General features: G+C 43.3%; 1 protein-coding gene across 1 annotated transcript; it reads right to left on the bottom strand.

The window, feature by feature from the left end:
* Nucleotides 1-8510: 8510 nt before the first annotated feature.
* On the bottom strand, nucleotides 8511-11302 carry LOC147604492 (F-box/kelch-repeat protein At5g15710-like). Its single transcript, XM_086794700.1, has one exon. The coding sequence runs from the start codon at nucleotides 11289-11291 to the stop codon at nucleotides 9744-9746; it is 1548 nt and encodes a 515-aa protein (XP_086650826.1). The 5' UTR covers nucleotides 11292-11302; the 3' UTR covers nucleotides 8511-9743.
* Between the last annotated feature and the right edge of the window lie 797 nt (nucleotides 11303-12099).

The raw sequence follows: 12099 nt of genomic DNA, 5'->3' as shown, positions 1-12099 counted from the left end.
TTACTCAAAAAACACTATATTTTTGGACTCTCCCTTGAGACCCATTGGGGTCAGCAACAACGAGATCCAGTAATAGATTACAATAATTATTTTTTCCATCATACATATCTTCCTCGACATACACATGGGTGTCCTAGGCACGCCGAGCCCGTGCATCGCCTAGTCATAACCCTCGAGGATCCTCCTTAGGTGTCTTGGCACTTCACTCAGGGACCGCTTCGTCGGCCCTCATCCATCGGTGGTGGGTGAGTAATTGTCTGGTTCTACCGATTCCAGTGGTTGGGTGGTGGCTATAACCCATGGGACTGGAATCAGTGGAGTTTTAATAATTAAATAGAAATAATAGGAATACGCTTCGAATTCAAGTAGTTAAATAAGACCGTGAAGAATTTCTCAAATGAGTAGATCAACGGCTGTGCCTGATTTTGGTTAGGAAAAAAGTGTTGATTTCATCAGATGATTAGATCAACGACTGTGCCTGATTTCGGTTAGGAAAAAGCATTGATTTCTTCAAATTAAGTCAGCGATAGTTTTCCTTATATCTAGTTTAATCAGGTGAAGTATAGTTTAATTTCTTGAACCCGTTAGAAAATTTGTTAAGAAAATCAAAAATGTGGAACCGTCCCCATTTTCCAAGCAAGGAAAATTTTCTCGGTTTCGGTTTCAAAATGACCACCAGATTAGTCTCGTGCCGTCCGGACATTCGAGGGCAAGGCCCCAAGTGGGAAACCCTACCCCCGCGCCAGCAGAGGAAGCTACCTCCGCTGCTAGCAACCGACACTTAGGGGGCAGAGGGGTCTCACAACTGGTATCAAAGCACTGTTGTAAACTTACGAAATAGCAGCAGAAATTGCCTAAAATTTTAAAGTAAATCTGGGAAATAATGTTTTCACTTGTTAAAATTATGTTTGAAATGAACTTCATAAATTGAAAACTCATAAATTGAACTGGATTTTTAGATGGATACCCCAAGTCTTTCTAGCATTCTTGGACTCTCCCAGAGTCAGGATATGATCGCCTTTGCCTTCGAAAATCTCATCAGTTCTGCTACAACCCGAGAAAGCAGAGTGAGACTTGCTCGTCACTTTGAGGATCTATACTTTCCCGATCCAATAGAGCGATGTCAGCATATGTGGTTCTCTGGAGGGTAAAGTATTAACGTCAATACCAATCAACATCAAAGACTCAGAATATCTTGCTAACCATGATCTTGATAAGGCTAGGAGTTGTTCATTATGTACAACTCCATAATCATTCACCCCAAAATTTTAGAATTTCTTGCCGTATTTTTAGACTTCTTAGCCGCTTTATTCCTACTAGAAGAAGAATTACAGCACCATTATCACTGATGAATCATGTATATCATAGCATGTCTCCATCGCAGTATTGCCTTTTTATGTGTACGCGATTGAGGCGGTGACTTTTGGAGCCGAGACGCTCTATGTATATATCAAAAACTTTTGATAATAAATGATGTTTTGCGAAAGACTCCAAATTGTTTTCGTGGTTGTGAATATTGGTTAATAAAATTATCAGAGTGAATCTTGTTTTCAAGAATTATAATGGAATATTTATTTGTTTAAGAAATAAATCTCAAAAATTAAATAGCCATAAATCTGTTGACAAAGTTAAATTGACAAAAATATCGTTTTGTCAGAATCATGAGGCGTGCGGCCCGTGCTAGGCAGTCGGATCCTCTTACTACTACCAATGAGATGAAGAGTTAGATCCGGATGTCCGTAAAGCCCTGCACCGATCCCAACCTGGTCCCCTAAAGGGTGAAGGGGAACAGTTAGGAGAAGTAGTGGAAAAATGGATCGAGGCAATAAAAGAGTATTTTGATGTAACTGGCTATGACAAAAGAGGAGCAAGATGGCTCTCGCTAGATTGAAAATTGTGGAAACGGCCAGGGTTGCTTAGAGGAACCATTACGAGACAAACCGTCTCGACCAAAATACCCAGACCTAGTCAGATCTTAAAGCTTACCTCAGGAAGAGGTTTTGTCCTCTGGGCTTCCTAGAAACCAAAATGAATAAGTTCTTGGAACTAAAGCAGGATAGCCGGACAATTGAAGAATACCATCAGGAATTTTTCCCTCTCCTCAAATATTCTCCATTTTTGGATGAAGAGCAGCTGATGGATTCATTGGAGGGATGAACAAGCCATTGAACTCAAGGAACAGCTTAGGCAGCTGTTAGAACAAGGGTTTGTAAGACCCAGTGTTTCACCTTAGGGAGCGCCAGTTCTCTTTCAGAAAAAGAAGGATGGAATGTTAAGACTCTCTGTGTGGATTACAGAGGTCTCAATCAGCTACTAACAGTTAAGAATAAGTGTCCTATCCACAGAATAGATGAGCTTCTGGACAGGCTAAATGGAGCCCAAACAGACTACTTAGTATGTCCAAGGTGTGAGCATCTAGGAAAGGGTTTGTACTTATAGGATTTGTGAAAATGTTAGGCAAGAAGGGAACAAAACCCGGTGGGATCGAAGTGATAGGGGGTGTAAAACCTGAGACACGCTTGTTATAGGAATGGCCAATGGCATTGGGAGGTGAATTTGTGGCATAGATCTCAATGGCTTGAAGATGTCAGCCATTGGGTTCAGTCCTTATGTGATCCCTGGCCATCTCTCTATCGTGGCCATGTCAGAGTGCCTAAATGCTCCTTAATGAGCAATCACGGTTTTTTTTTTACTTTTATACTTTCCCATAGCCCGTTACAACCTCAAGAGGCTTGGTGTACTATTCTTTGGATCAAACCGGTATCCATTCACCCTAATTAGCTTAGGCGCTATATGCACGTGAATGACCTCTTAGAGATATTTTTTCAAAAAAAGCGTATGCTAGGATCTTTCCAGATGGAAGAGGAGATCCTAAAACCTATTTTCCATCACTCTGAAGACGAAAATTTTTTTTGAGAATTTTTTCCTTGTTTCGCAGCACGTTTTTGAGGGTGTTTCAACAGGAATTTTGAAAAATTTTGTATGAGGAAGTTGTAGTATTTTTGGAGTACAACTTTGTTTTCTTGAGTCATCCGTGATTTTGTCGTTTAGACCCTCAGAAAGTAGCCCGAATATGGCTTATCGCGCTATTTTTTGTGGTTTAGGCTGTTTTTTTTCTCGATTTTCAAGTCGAATTTTGAGGCTGTCCTTGTTGGAGGCCAAAATGGTCGATTTTAACTTCGGACAACCAAGTCCAAAGTCGAAGAGCTCGATGTCAGCTTTTCGATGTGCCTTAGAGCGTCTTTATTGTGGCGGATATACGGTTTAGGAGATACGGATCTCCAAACAAGGGTGTTTTCCAAAGTGTTTTTTTTACCAACAGACCTCTCTTCACGTCGATGGACTTCACGAGTTTTATAAATTTTGATTATATATATATATATATATATATATATATATATATATTCGCGTAAACTTTAGTTCCATGAAATTACAGAAAATGGTTCACGCCGTGAACCGGACTTCACGGAATATTACATTCATTTTTTATTTTTATTTTTTAAACATCGTGAAACCTTAAGTTTTCACGCTGTGGAACGTTAAATTTTCACGCCATGAAACCGGACTTCACGGAATATTAAGTTTGATTTTTTTAACGTCGTGAAACCGTAAGTTTTTACGCCGTGAAACCGAACTTTATGGAATATTAAATTCATTTTTTTAAATATGCCATAAAACCTTAGGTTTTTATGCCATGAAACGTTAAATTTTCATGCCGTGAAACCAGACTTCACGGAATATTAAATTTGATTTTTTTTACACGCCGTGAAATCTTAAGTTTTCATGCCATGAAACGTTAAATTTTTATGCCGTGAAATCGGACTTCATGGAATATTAAATTCGATTTTTTTTTAGCGTCTGACTTTTCATGGTTGGAACTTTCACGGCCTGGCTTTTCACGACCAGAATTTTCTTTTACGGTCGGAAGTTTTTCACAGGAATTTCTTTCACAATGGCCAGAAGTATTTTATCTATTTTTTTGGGTCTAGTAGAAAATACGAATTTTCCTTTTTGGGGGGGAATATTTTTTGAATTCAAAATGAAAGGGATATGGACATTTTTCGAAAAAGATAAGTGGGAATTAAAAAAAGTCAACCTTTTAATAACACCCCCTATACCTTTCATAAATGACCCCTAAAATGGATAATTTTGACAACTCACAAGCATCTACTCATTGAATGCTCATTAACATTTAATGAGTTATGTAAAAAATGATTAAAGATTAATCCAAAATTAATCTTTTCACTAATCTTTTCCTTTTACACTAATCAACAACTCTAATTAACCATTAATTCCTAATTAATTCACACAATTGAGTACATCATTAGATAGAGCAAGGGAATGCTAATATCATCAAACAATGGTGTAAATTAATCTAAAATAAGAGATTAATTAGACTCTTAATTATAGTCTCATCTTTTAAGATAAAATTAAGCAAAGAGAGTCAAATTTCTCTAATTGATTGAAAAATTGATATGATTAGATGTTGTGATGCATCTAGATGCTCTCAAAACACTCACAAAATCTAATTTCGACTACTCATATGATCAATTTAGACCCCAATTAACACTTGAGCTCTTGGAGCCACAGACTCCCGTGCTTTGTCCTAGGAAAGACCCCATCTGGTTCTGGCCTTTCCTTCCTGAGGCGGTTGCCTTGGGAGTGGCATCTTGGGAAGTCTTGGGCTTTCCACCATTGTACTTCATTTCAACACTCTACGCAAGCGAGAGTGCATCCTCGAAGGTGACTCGCCTAAACATATGCACCTCCCATTGGATTTGCATGTCAAGACCATAAAGAAACTACCCGTTCTTACTCTTGTCAAATATGCCCAATTGCAAACATAAGTTCAAAATCTTATTGGCAAACTATAGAATTGCTTGTGCGTTTTAACGCATACCCCTAAACTCGTCTTGGAGTCGCTCAAGGTAATGGGGCGATAGAAACCACCGCTTAAGGTCGAGGACAAACTTGTCCCAAACATAAGCTGCCATACCTAATTTGGTGTGGGAATGAGCCCACTGGATCCACGAAGGAATGGCCTCACCTTCCAAATACCAACTAGCCAAGATCACTCTGTCAATATCATTCTTTCTAGCTACACTTCAAATTGATGCAACGAGGAGTAAAGAGTAGCGGGGTCGATCTTACCATTATACTTATTAAAGTTCATTTTCTTGGGGAGAATGACTCAAGAAAGCCGCTGGTGTAATTCTCGCGTCTAAAGCCACAAGATATATTTCGTGTTCCAAACGTCGCCTAGCATCATCTTGTGCAACAGCATGGGATGTCCACAGTCTTCCATAAATCGAATCTCCATTGCTCGCATCTGCAACTCGAGCGTCGAACTCGTCGACTACGGTCGCAACCCTTGAAAAGGGTCATTCGGTAGAGGATATGTTGTCAGGATGTGGAAAACAGAAGGAGAGGGGGGAGGAGATGAAGAAAAAGGGACCGAAAAACGGGTGCGCTTTTCTAGAGCCAAGATCTATGCCTTCTACTCTTCCAATTCTCTTTTTTGCTTTTTTGGTTGAATCTTGTTACATGCGAAAGCTCTAGGAGTCTTCATTCAGCCCTAAACACCATCTAGAACATGCTAATGTAGAAATGTAAATAGAATAGAGAGTAGAGAGAGAGAGAGAGAGAGAGAGATAGCTGGAAATTCAGTAGATCATATAGTACAAAAAGGTACATAAATCCATGCAACCATGGGCTGCTTTCTGGAAAATCTAGAATACCCTAACACTAGTCCTCTGTCTAGACGACCCACATCCAAGGAGGAGTGAATGAAATAAATGATGAGCATTTTATAGGCCATTGGAAAGACTAGAGAACTGACCAACTCTGCTGGTTGGCCAGCTGCCTGGACACACCAGTTTCATCAATGAAGTACCCGACCTGATTGATGCAGCGGACACAACTTTTTCTTGTATTCCACATTGTTGACAGGTCATCGTGTCCACTCCAATCCATTACTTGCCATAACTTGCACATCCATGCTCCAAAATCCTGGTTGTATTTGGTTCTTAATCCTTCTTTATCTAGTTGCACTCTAGGATTAGTCCTGAGATTAACATGTACATGTGCATGCACATGACATCCCCCTCTGCTAAACTTGATGATGACAGGATTCCAATCTGTCTTTCTTGGATGACTGTCATCATCCCATTCTATTCTTGGAGTCCCTTGTCATCCTTCCTACTCTGGCAACCTTTTCACTGAATACCCGACCCGATCTCCAAATCCACTCTAACTCTGAAGAAGATCTATGCATCTGTTCCATCCAGTCCCCATTCCGTTCATGCCCCGTCTCTGAACACTGTTTGGGTGTTCATTCGTGAGAAATGCGTCTAGCACTCTCACTCCATCCCTTGGAGGATCATCCTCACTTGGAACCATTGCCTGAAAGCCTTTCCCAACTCACAAGACTGCCATTCCCTTTGAGCTTTGTGAAACACCACCAACCAACCTCCTAGGAGTTCTTCCTGGTCTTGTGTTCCTTGCCTTGAGCCTCATAATTGTGCACTTTCATGTGCCTTGGACCTGTACACCTTCATATGGGACTGAATTAGTGTTTAGCCTACCTTCATATGGGACTAAATCAGTGTTTAGCCTTGCTGAGCCTGATGCTCTGATACCAATGTTACATGTGAAAACTCTGGGAGTCTTCATTCAACCCTAAACACCATCTAGAACATGATGCAGAAACGCAAATAGAATAGAGAGAAGAGAGAGAGAGAGAGATAGCTGGAAATTCAGTATATCATATAGTACAAAAAGGTACATGAATCCATGTAGCCATGGGCTGCCTTCTAGAAAAGGTAGAATACCCTAACACTAGTCCTATGTTTAGACCCACACCCAACACCCAAGGAAGTGTGAATGAAATAAACGATGAGCAAAAAGTGCCCTTTTATAGACCATTGGAAAGACTAGAGAACTAGCCGATTGCTGGTCGGCCAATCGCCTAGACACCAATTTCATCAATGAAGTACCCGACCCGACAGGTCATCATGTCCACCCCAGTCCATCACTTGCCATAACTTGCACATCCATGTTCCAAAATCCTGGTTCTTAATCCTTCTTTATCTGGTTGCACTTCTAGGATTAGTCCTGAGATTAGCATGTACATGCGCATGCACATGACAAATCTTCACACTTGAAGAAGGCTCTGATACCAATGTAACATGCGGAAGCTTGGTAGAAGAATCGATAACTTCAATGCTTAGAATTCAACAATCATTCACAACAAATATAACACACAACATAGAAGAAGATGTGCAAACGAGAGAGGGAGAGAGAGAGAGAGAGAGAAGGAGAAGAGGACTCAGTATTGGGTCCGGAATACCCTCTATAGGGCCCCCACCACGAATGTTGTATTTGCTTTATTAGAATGATGTAAATCTAAAATACAGACTGGTTCTTGACATGCACTTCTTCACCGTAGTTGAGCACCTTCCCCTTAGCAACCCTAGCCCTTGGAACGCACCAACACTGTGAATAATGAGATGGTTGACCTGAATTCCACCTTGGGTATTTATACCCCTTTCTTATGATGGTCGGTTGATTGAACATGGGTTGGCCTATTTAATACTTCACGACTAGGTCAAACATGCAATAAAATGCTTTTTGTGCAGTGTTTTCACACTGGAATCTTAGCTGGCCACTTTGTGCAGAGCTGCCTGGCGCGTTCACGCCCCTTGGGCTGGCCGACAGCCTGCCCAGCCCCTTCTATGGGCTGGTGGGCAACACATAAGGCCTTTGTTGGCCCCTTGGGGTGGTACAACGCCTACCCCTTGCCCATTCAAGGGATGGAACATCCCCTTCTTGGGGTAGTCCTAAGGGTTGGCCCCATCTTACATGCAATTCCTACAGACACCTGGTATTCAGTTGCAAACCCAACACTCACATCATCTGACATCATTCCAGAGGGAGACTCATAGGACGAAACTAGCACTACTTCATGTGTAGGACAATGCACTCCGACGCGTAGAGTGGAATCCTGGCTGACTCATCGCGGACTGGGCTCACATGGGACCAATTTCCACTCCAGGTCCTGCACCTTCTTGTTTAGATATGTCTACGTGGTATCCAAGTCCGGGATGCATGTGACAAGGGGACTCTTAGATGGGCTGACAAGATATGTCTACGTGGTATCCAAGTCCGGGATGCATGTGACAAGGGGACTCTTAGATGGGCTGACAAGACTACCACAAGATTGTGTATTAGGCATACAAAGATGACACAAAAAATGAGGGTTAGCTAAGCATACTAAGAAGAAAGAATATGGTTGAGCTAATGAGGATAAATCCAAGTTTCGAGAGTCAGTACACTAAGTGATAGGCCTCTCTCTCTCTCTCTCTCTCACGTTAAGTATTTCGAACTAAGCAAACGGATACAAAAGATAGACAAAAGGAAACACAACACAAATGAGACTAGACTGCAAAGAGGAACAAGACACTTGCACTACTATGAGAACACTGATACAAGCCATCACTGTACCACGCACACTCAGCAGTGCTCACAGTGCAGAGAGAGACGATGCGCAGCTCAGTGACTACAGAACAGTTACAAGGTGTGGGAAGAGGTGTGAAGGAACAACGTCTGAGAGACAGAAAGCTAGAGACCAACCCCACGCACAAACTCGGTCCCGTGATCATATGCGCGGTGGAGTAGGCGACATCTACTATCTTTGGAGATGCTCTCGGCACGGCGTAGCTGGAGTGTTAGTGTGGCATCACAAGGCATCTAGTATATCTACTACATCTGAAAGATGCCATTAGAGGAGCAGCAGCACAGCAACAGTGCAACGTCAGCTAGTGTCAGTGCAGTGGTGCCTTCAATGCTGATGCTGCACCGCAGCTTTGGTTGGAGTGTTAGTGTGGCGTGACACGGCATCTACTATATCTAGAAGATGCCGTTAGAGGAGCAGCAGCACAGCAACAGTGCAACGTCGGCTAGTGTCAGTGCAGTGGCGCCTTCAATGCTGATGCTGCACCGCAGCTTTGGTTGGAGTGTTAGTGTGGCATCACACAGCATCTACTATATCTAGAAGATGCCGTTAGAGGAGCAGTAGAGCAACAGTGCGACGGTGGCTAGCGTCAATGTGGCGGCGCCGTCAATGCTGATGTTGCACCACGAGTTGGCCCACATAATCTTCCCCATACATGGAAGTTGCGCCAATATGATGCTACAAGGTGTTCTGACATATGACTTGAATGTTAAAGCCCAGGAATGTCCACGCGTCAACATACACATGGGAGCCTGTGCGTAAGGCTGGCAAATGGTACCATGAATTGAGAACAAGATGATGATAGACCAGGGGGGGAGCATAATCTCCCCCATACATGTGATCCGTGAAATCCACAGCAGTCATACAGATGAGACTTCCATTGTTGAGATGACGTTACATCACTGCCATGCCCACATAGGACACGCCGATCATGGAACCGCTTCCAAAATTTGGGAGGCGTCCCTTCTTTTACATGTTTAAAAGTGTATTGGTTCAAGAGTTCCACTGACAATTGAGAGCAACAATTGAGAGAACATCAAGTTATTGGAAGTTCATACTTGAGGATGACGTGACGTTGATCTGGCCCTTGTTGCAGCATGAGAGGTCCCCAAAGATTTGATCTGACCCTTGTTGCAACCTTAAATTACAGCTTCATGTTGTACACTTCAAATTATCATGATCTCAGCCTGTGAGCTCCTTTGTCTTGGAAAGCTTTTCATGTTATGACAGTCTACACCATGATAGTAAAAGCAGGGTAGAATGAGAAAAGGCCCAGAAAATCTGTGCCGCCCTTGTAGGCTGGCAAATGGTACCATGAATTGAGAACAAGATCATAAACCAGGGGGGGAGCATAATCTCCCCCATACATGTGATCCGTGAAATCCACAGCAGTCATACAGATGAGACTTCCATTGTTGATGACGGTTACATCACTGCCATACCCACGTAGGACACGTCGATCATGGAACCGCTTCCAAAATTTGGGAGGCGTCCTTGCCACTTGTACCCAGCTTGCAGTTGTGCTGCTGTATTTGAGTTCCCAAACACAAAATCCCTCCAAGGTAGAAGGGGCTCTCTGCGGCCTGAAGCTTGCTGCTAGGAGGATTCGTCCATTGTGTTTCCAGACAACAAAAGCACCAACATCCAGCACCACAGGAGCTGGCACAGCAACCATGCTCCATGCATCTGACTCTATGTTGTAGCCGTAAAGCATCCATGCATGCTGATCGCTGATTCTGAAGCAAAACTGCATACCTTTCGGGTGGTAGTAGGTAAAGATGTCAGCATTTCGGACATCGCTGTCTGTACAGATTTGACCAGTGATAACCCTCCAAGAGTCAGTCTCGGAGTCATAGACTTCTAGATACATCCTGTAATCGCGGAAAACATCACTTAGGACAATGTTGTAAGAGTTGCGGGCCGAATTATATAGCATGGACAGAGATCTTTGAGAAGAGCATACGTCAAAGAACAAGGTTTGGGGTGGGTAAAAGAACTTGGGTTGGGGTGGCAGTGTCTTCATGGTGCCGGTGAGAGGGTTAAATAACAGCAGAGTAAAATCGTCATAGTCACAGTCTTCTTTGTAAGAGGATGGTTGCCCATTATAAACCATGCAACAGATGAGGCCTCCAGCAGAGGCCATGCAGAAGGAGGAAGGGCTGCGTGAGTGGCGGAGCTTGGCAACGGCCAGGCGTTCGGAATGGGGCCCGAGCAGAGAGGCGATATGGGGGAATGTGTTGAGGGGGAGGGGGAACCAGAGGCGGAGGGAGGGGACATATGCGATGAACTCCTTGGCCAAGATGTTGTCGCCGGGGAGCTTTCTGGCCATCACCAGCCAGCTTTCCTCACGACGTCGGGCAACAGCTTGCTGCTGAAGGAAGGCAGGGGAGCGTAGCTGGGAATTCCATGCCCTACACACGCATCGAAACTGGTAGATCTTGGGGAGGGGCAGGAAAGCTAGCACCTTGGGAATAAGCAGATCCTGTGGCAGCCCCAAAATTAGGTCTCGCAGCAGCAGGTGCTCATGCTGCCCTTCGACATCAGCCCCTTCCGCAGCCACCTTCCGCCTCTTTCTGGCCGGACGCCCCTCCTCCTCCTCCTCCTCCTCTTCCACCTGTTTCAAGGTTTCAACTTTACCATCTTTGCCGCCGCCGCTGCAGCATTTTCCCAGCTTCCAAATCGGTCCAAACCCCGAATCTTTTGCCTCTCCGCTGCCGGAATGGACCTGAGTCCAGCTCTGTCGGACCTTGTCAACGCTAGCGAACCTGGTATCCTCCATTGCTAAACCCTCCTCAGGGCTCACCCTCGAATAAAAGTGGGTAGAAACGGACACATCCGCTTTTGCGTTAACTGTTGCTTTTGCTTTCGTAGGTAGAAACGAACACATCCGCTTTTGCTTTAACTGTTGCTTTTGCTTTCGTACTCCTGCCTTTCCAGCCTCTTGAAAATTTCTCTAAATTCTAAACATAAACATACATATTCAGTTAATTTGTGATGGGCTTCTTGCCTTTTTTGTCAGATTGTGTCGATCCTGAATTAAATTCAGATTTGAATACAAAATCTAATTTGGATTCAACGCATACAAAGGTTGAATCAACTTGAATATAATTATTCATTGTTTATGCGGTAGCACTACTCGAGTAGTACAATTAATTTGTTTTATTCGATCAATCAATCAGTTAAATTAGCAACCCCGAGCACTACAATAAGCGCATGCTTAAGTTGATTGTTTTATTCTACTTATGCACAAAGAACTATGCGCCCACAACATATAATGAATATGTTCTTATATTAATCAAAGGATTATGAACTGTGGAAGGGCCTTCAAGTGGAGTTAGAATGTGGGTCGGAACACAACCACCTTGTCTGGACACAGTAGATGTCGATGGGCACTGCGAATACGCTGTTGGTCGTGGCGGTTGGATGTCAGCAGACCACCTTCAGACGGGAAAGACGAAGGACGACAGGCGGGTTGGACGTCAACGGAGCACCTTCATCAGACGGGAAAGATGAAGGACACCAGTCGATTTGTACGATATTTGTAATGTCATGCATGAATTTTCTTTTAGGAGCCATAAGAGTGATGA

This window comes from Cibotium barometz, chromosome 61 (genome assembly GCF_041138505.1).
Source record: "Cibotium barometz isolate CiBa-2024 chromosome 61, ASM4113850v1, whole genome shotgun sequence".
Taxonomy (NCBI): domain Eukaryota; kingdom Viridiplantae; phylum Streptophyta; class Polypodiopsida; order Cyatheales; family Cibotiaceae; genus Cibotium; species Cibotium barometz.
This window is presented reverse-complemented; position numbering and strand designations above follow the sequence as displayed.

Excerpts from the sequence above, each read along its gene's own strand:
- LOC147604492 (XM_086794700.1), bottom strand. The coding sequence starts at position 11,291 with ATGGAGGATACCAGGTTCGCTAGCGTTGACAAGGTCCGACAGAGCTGG.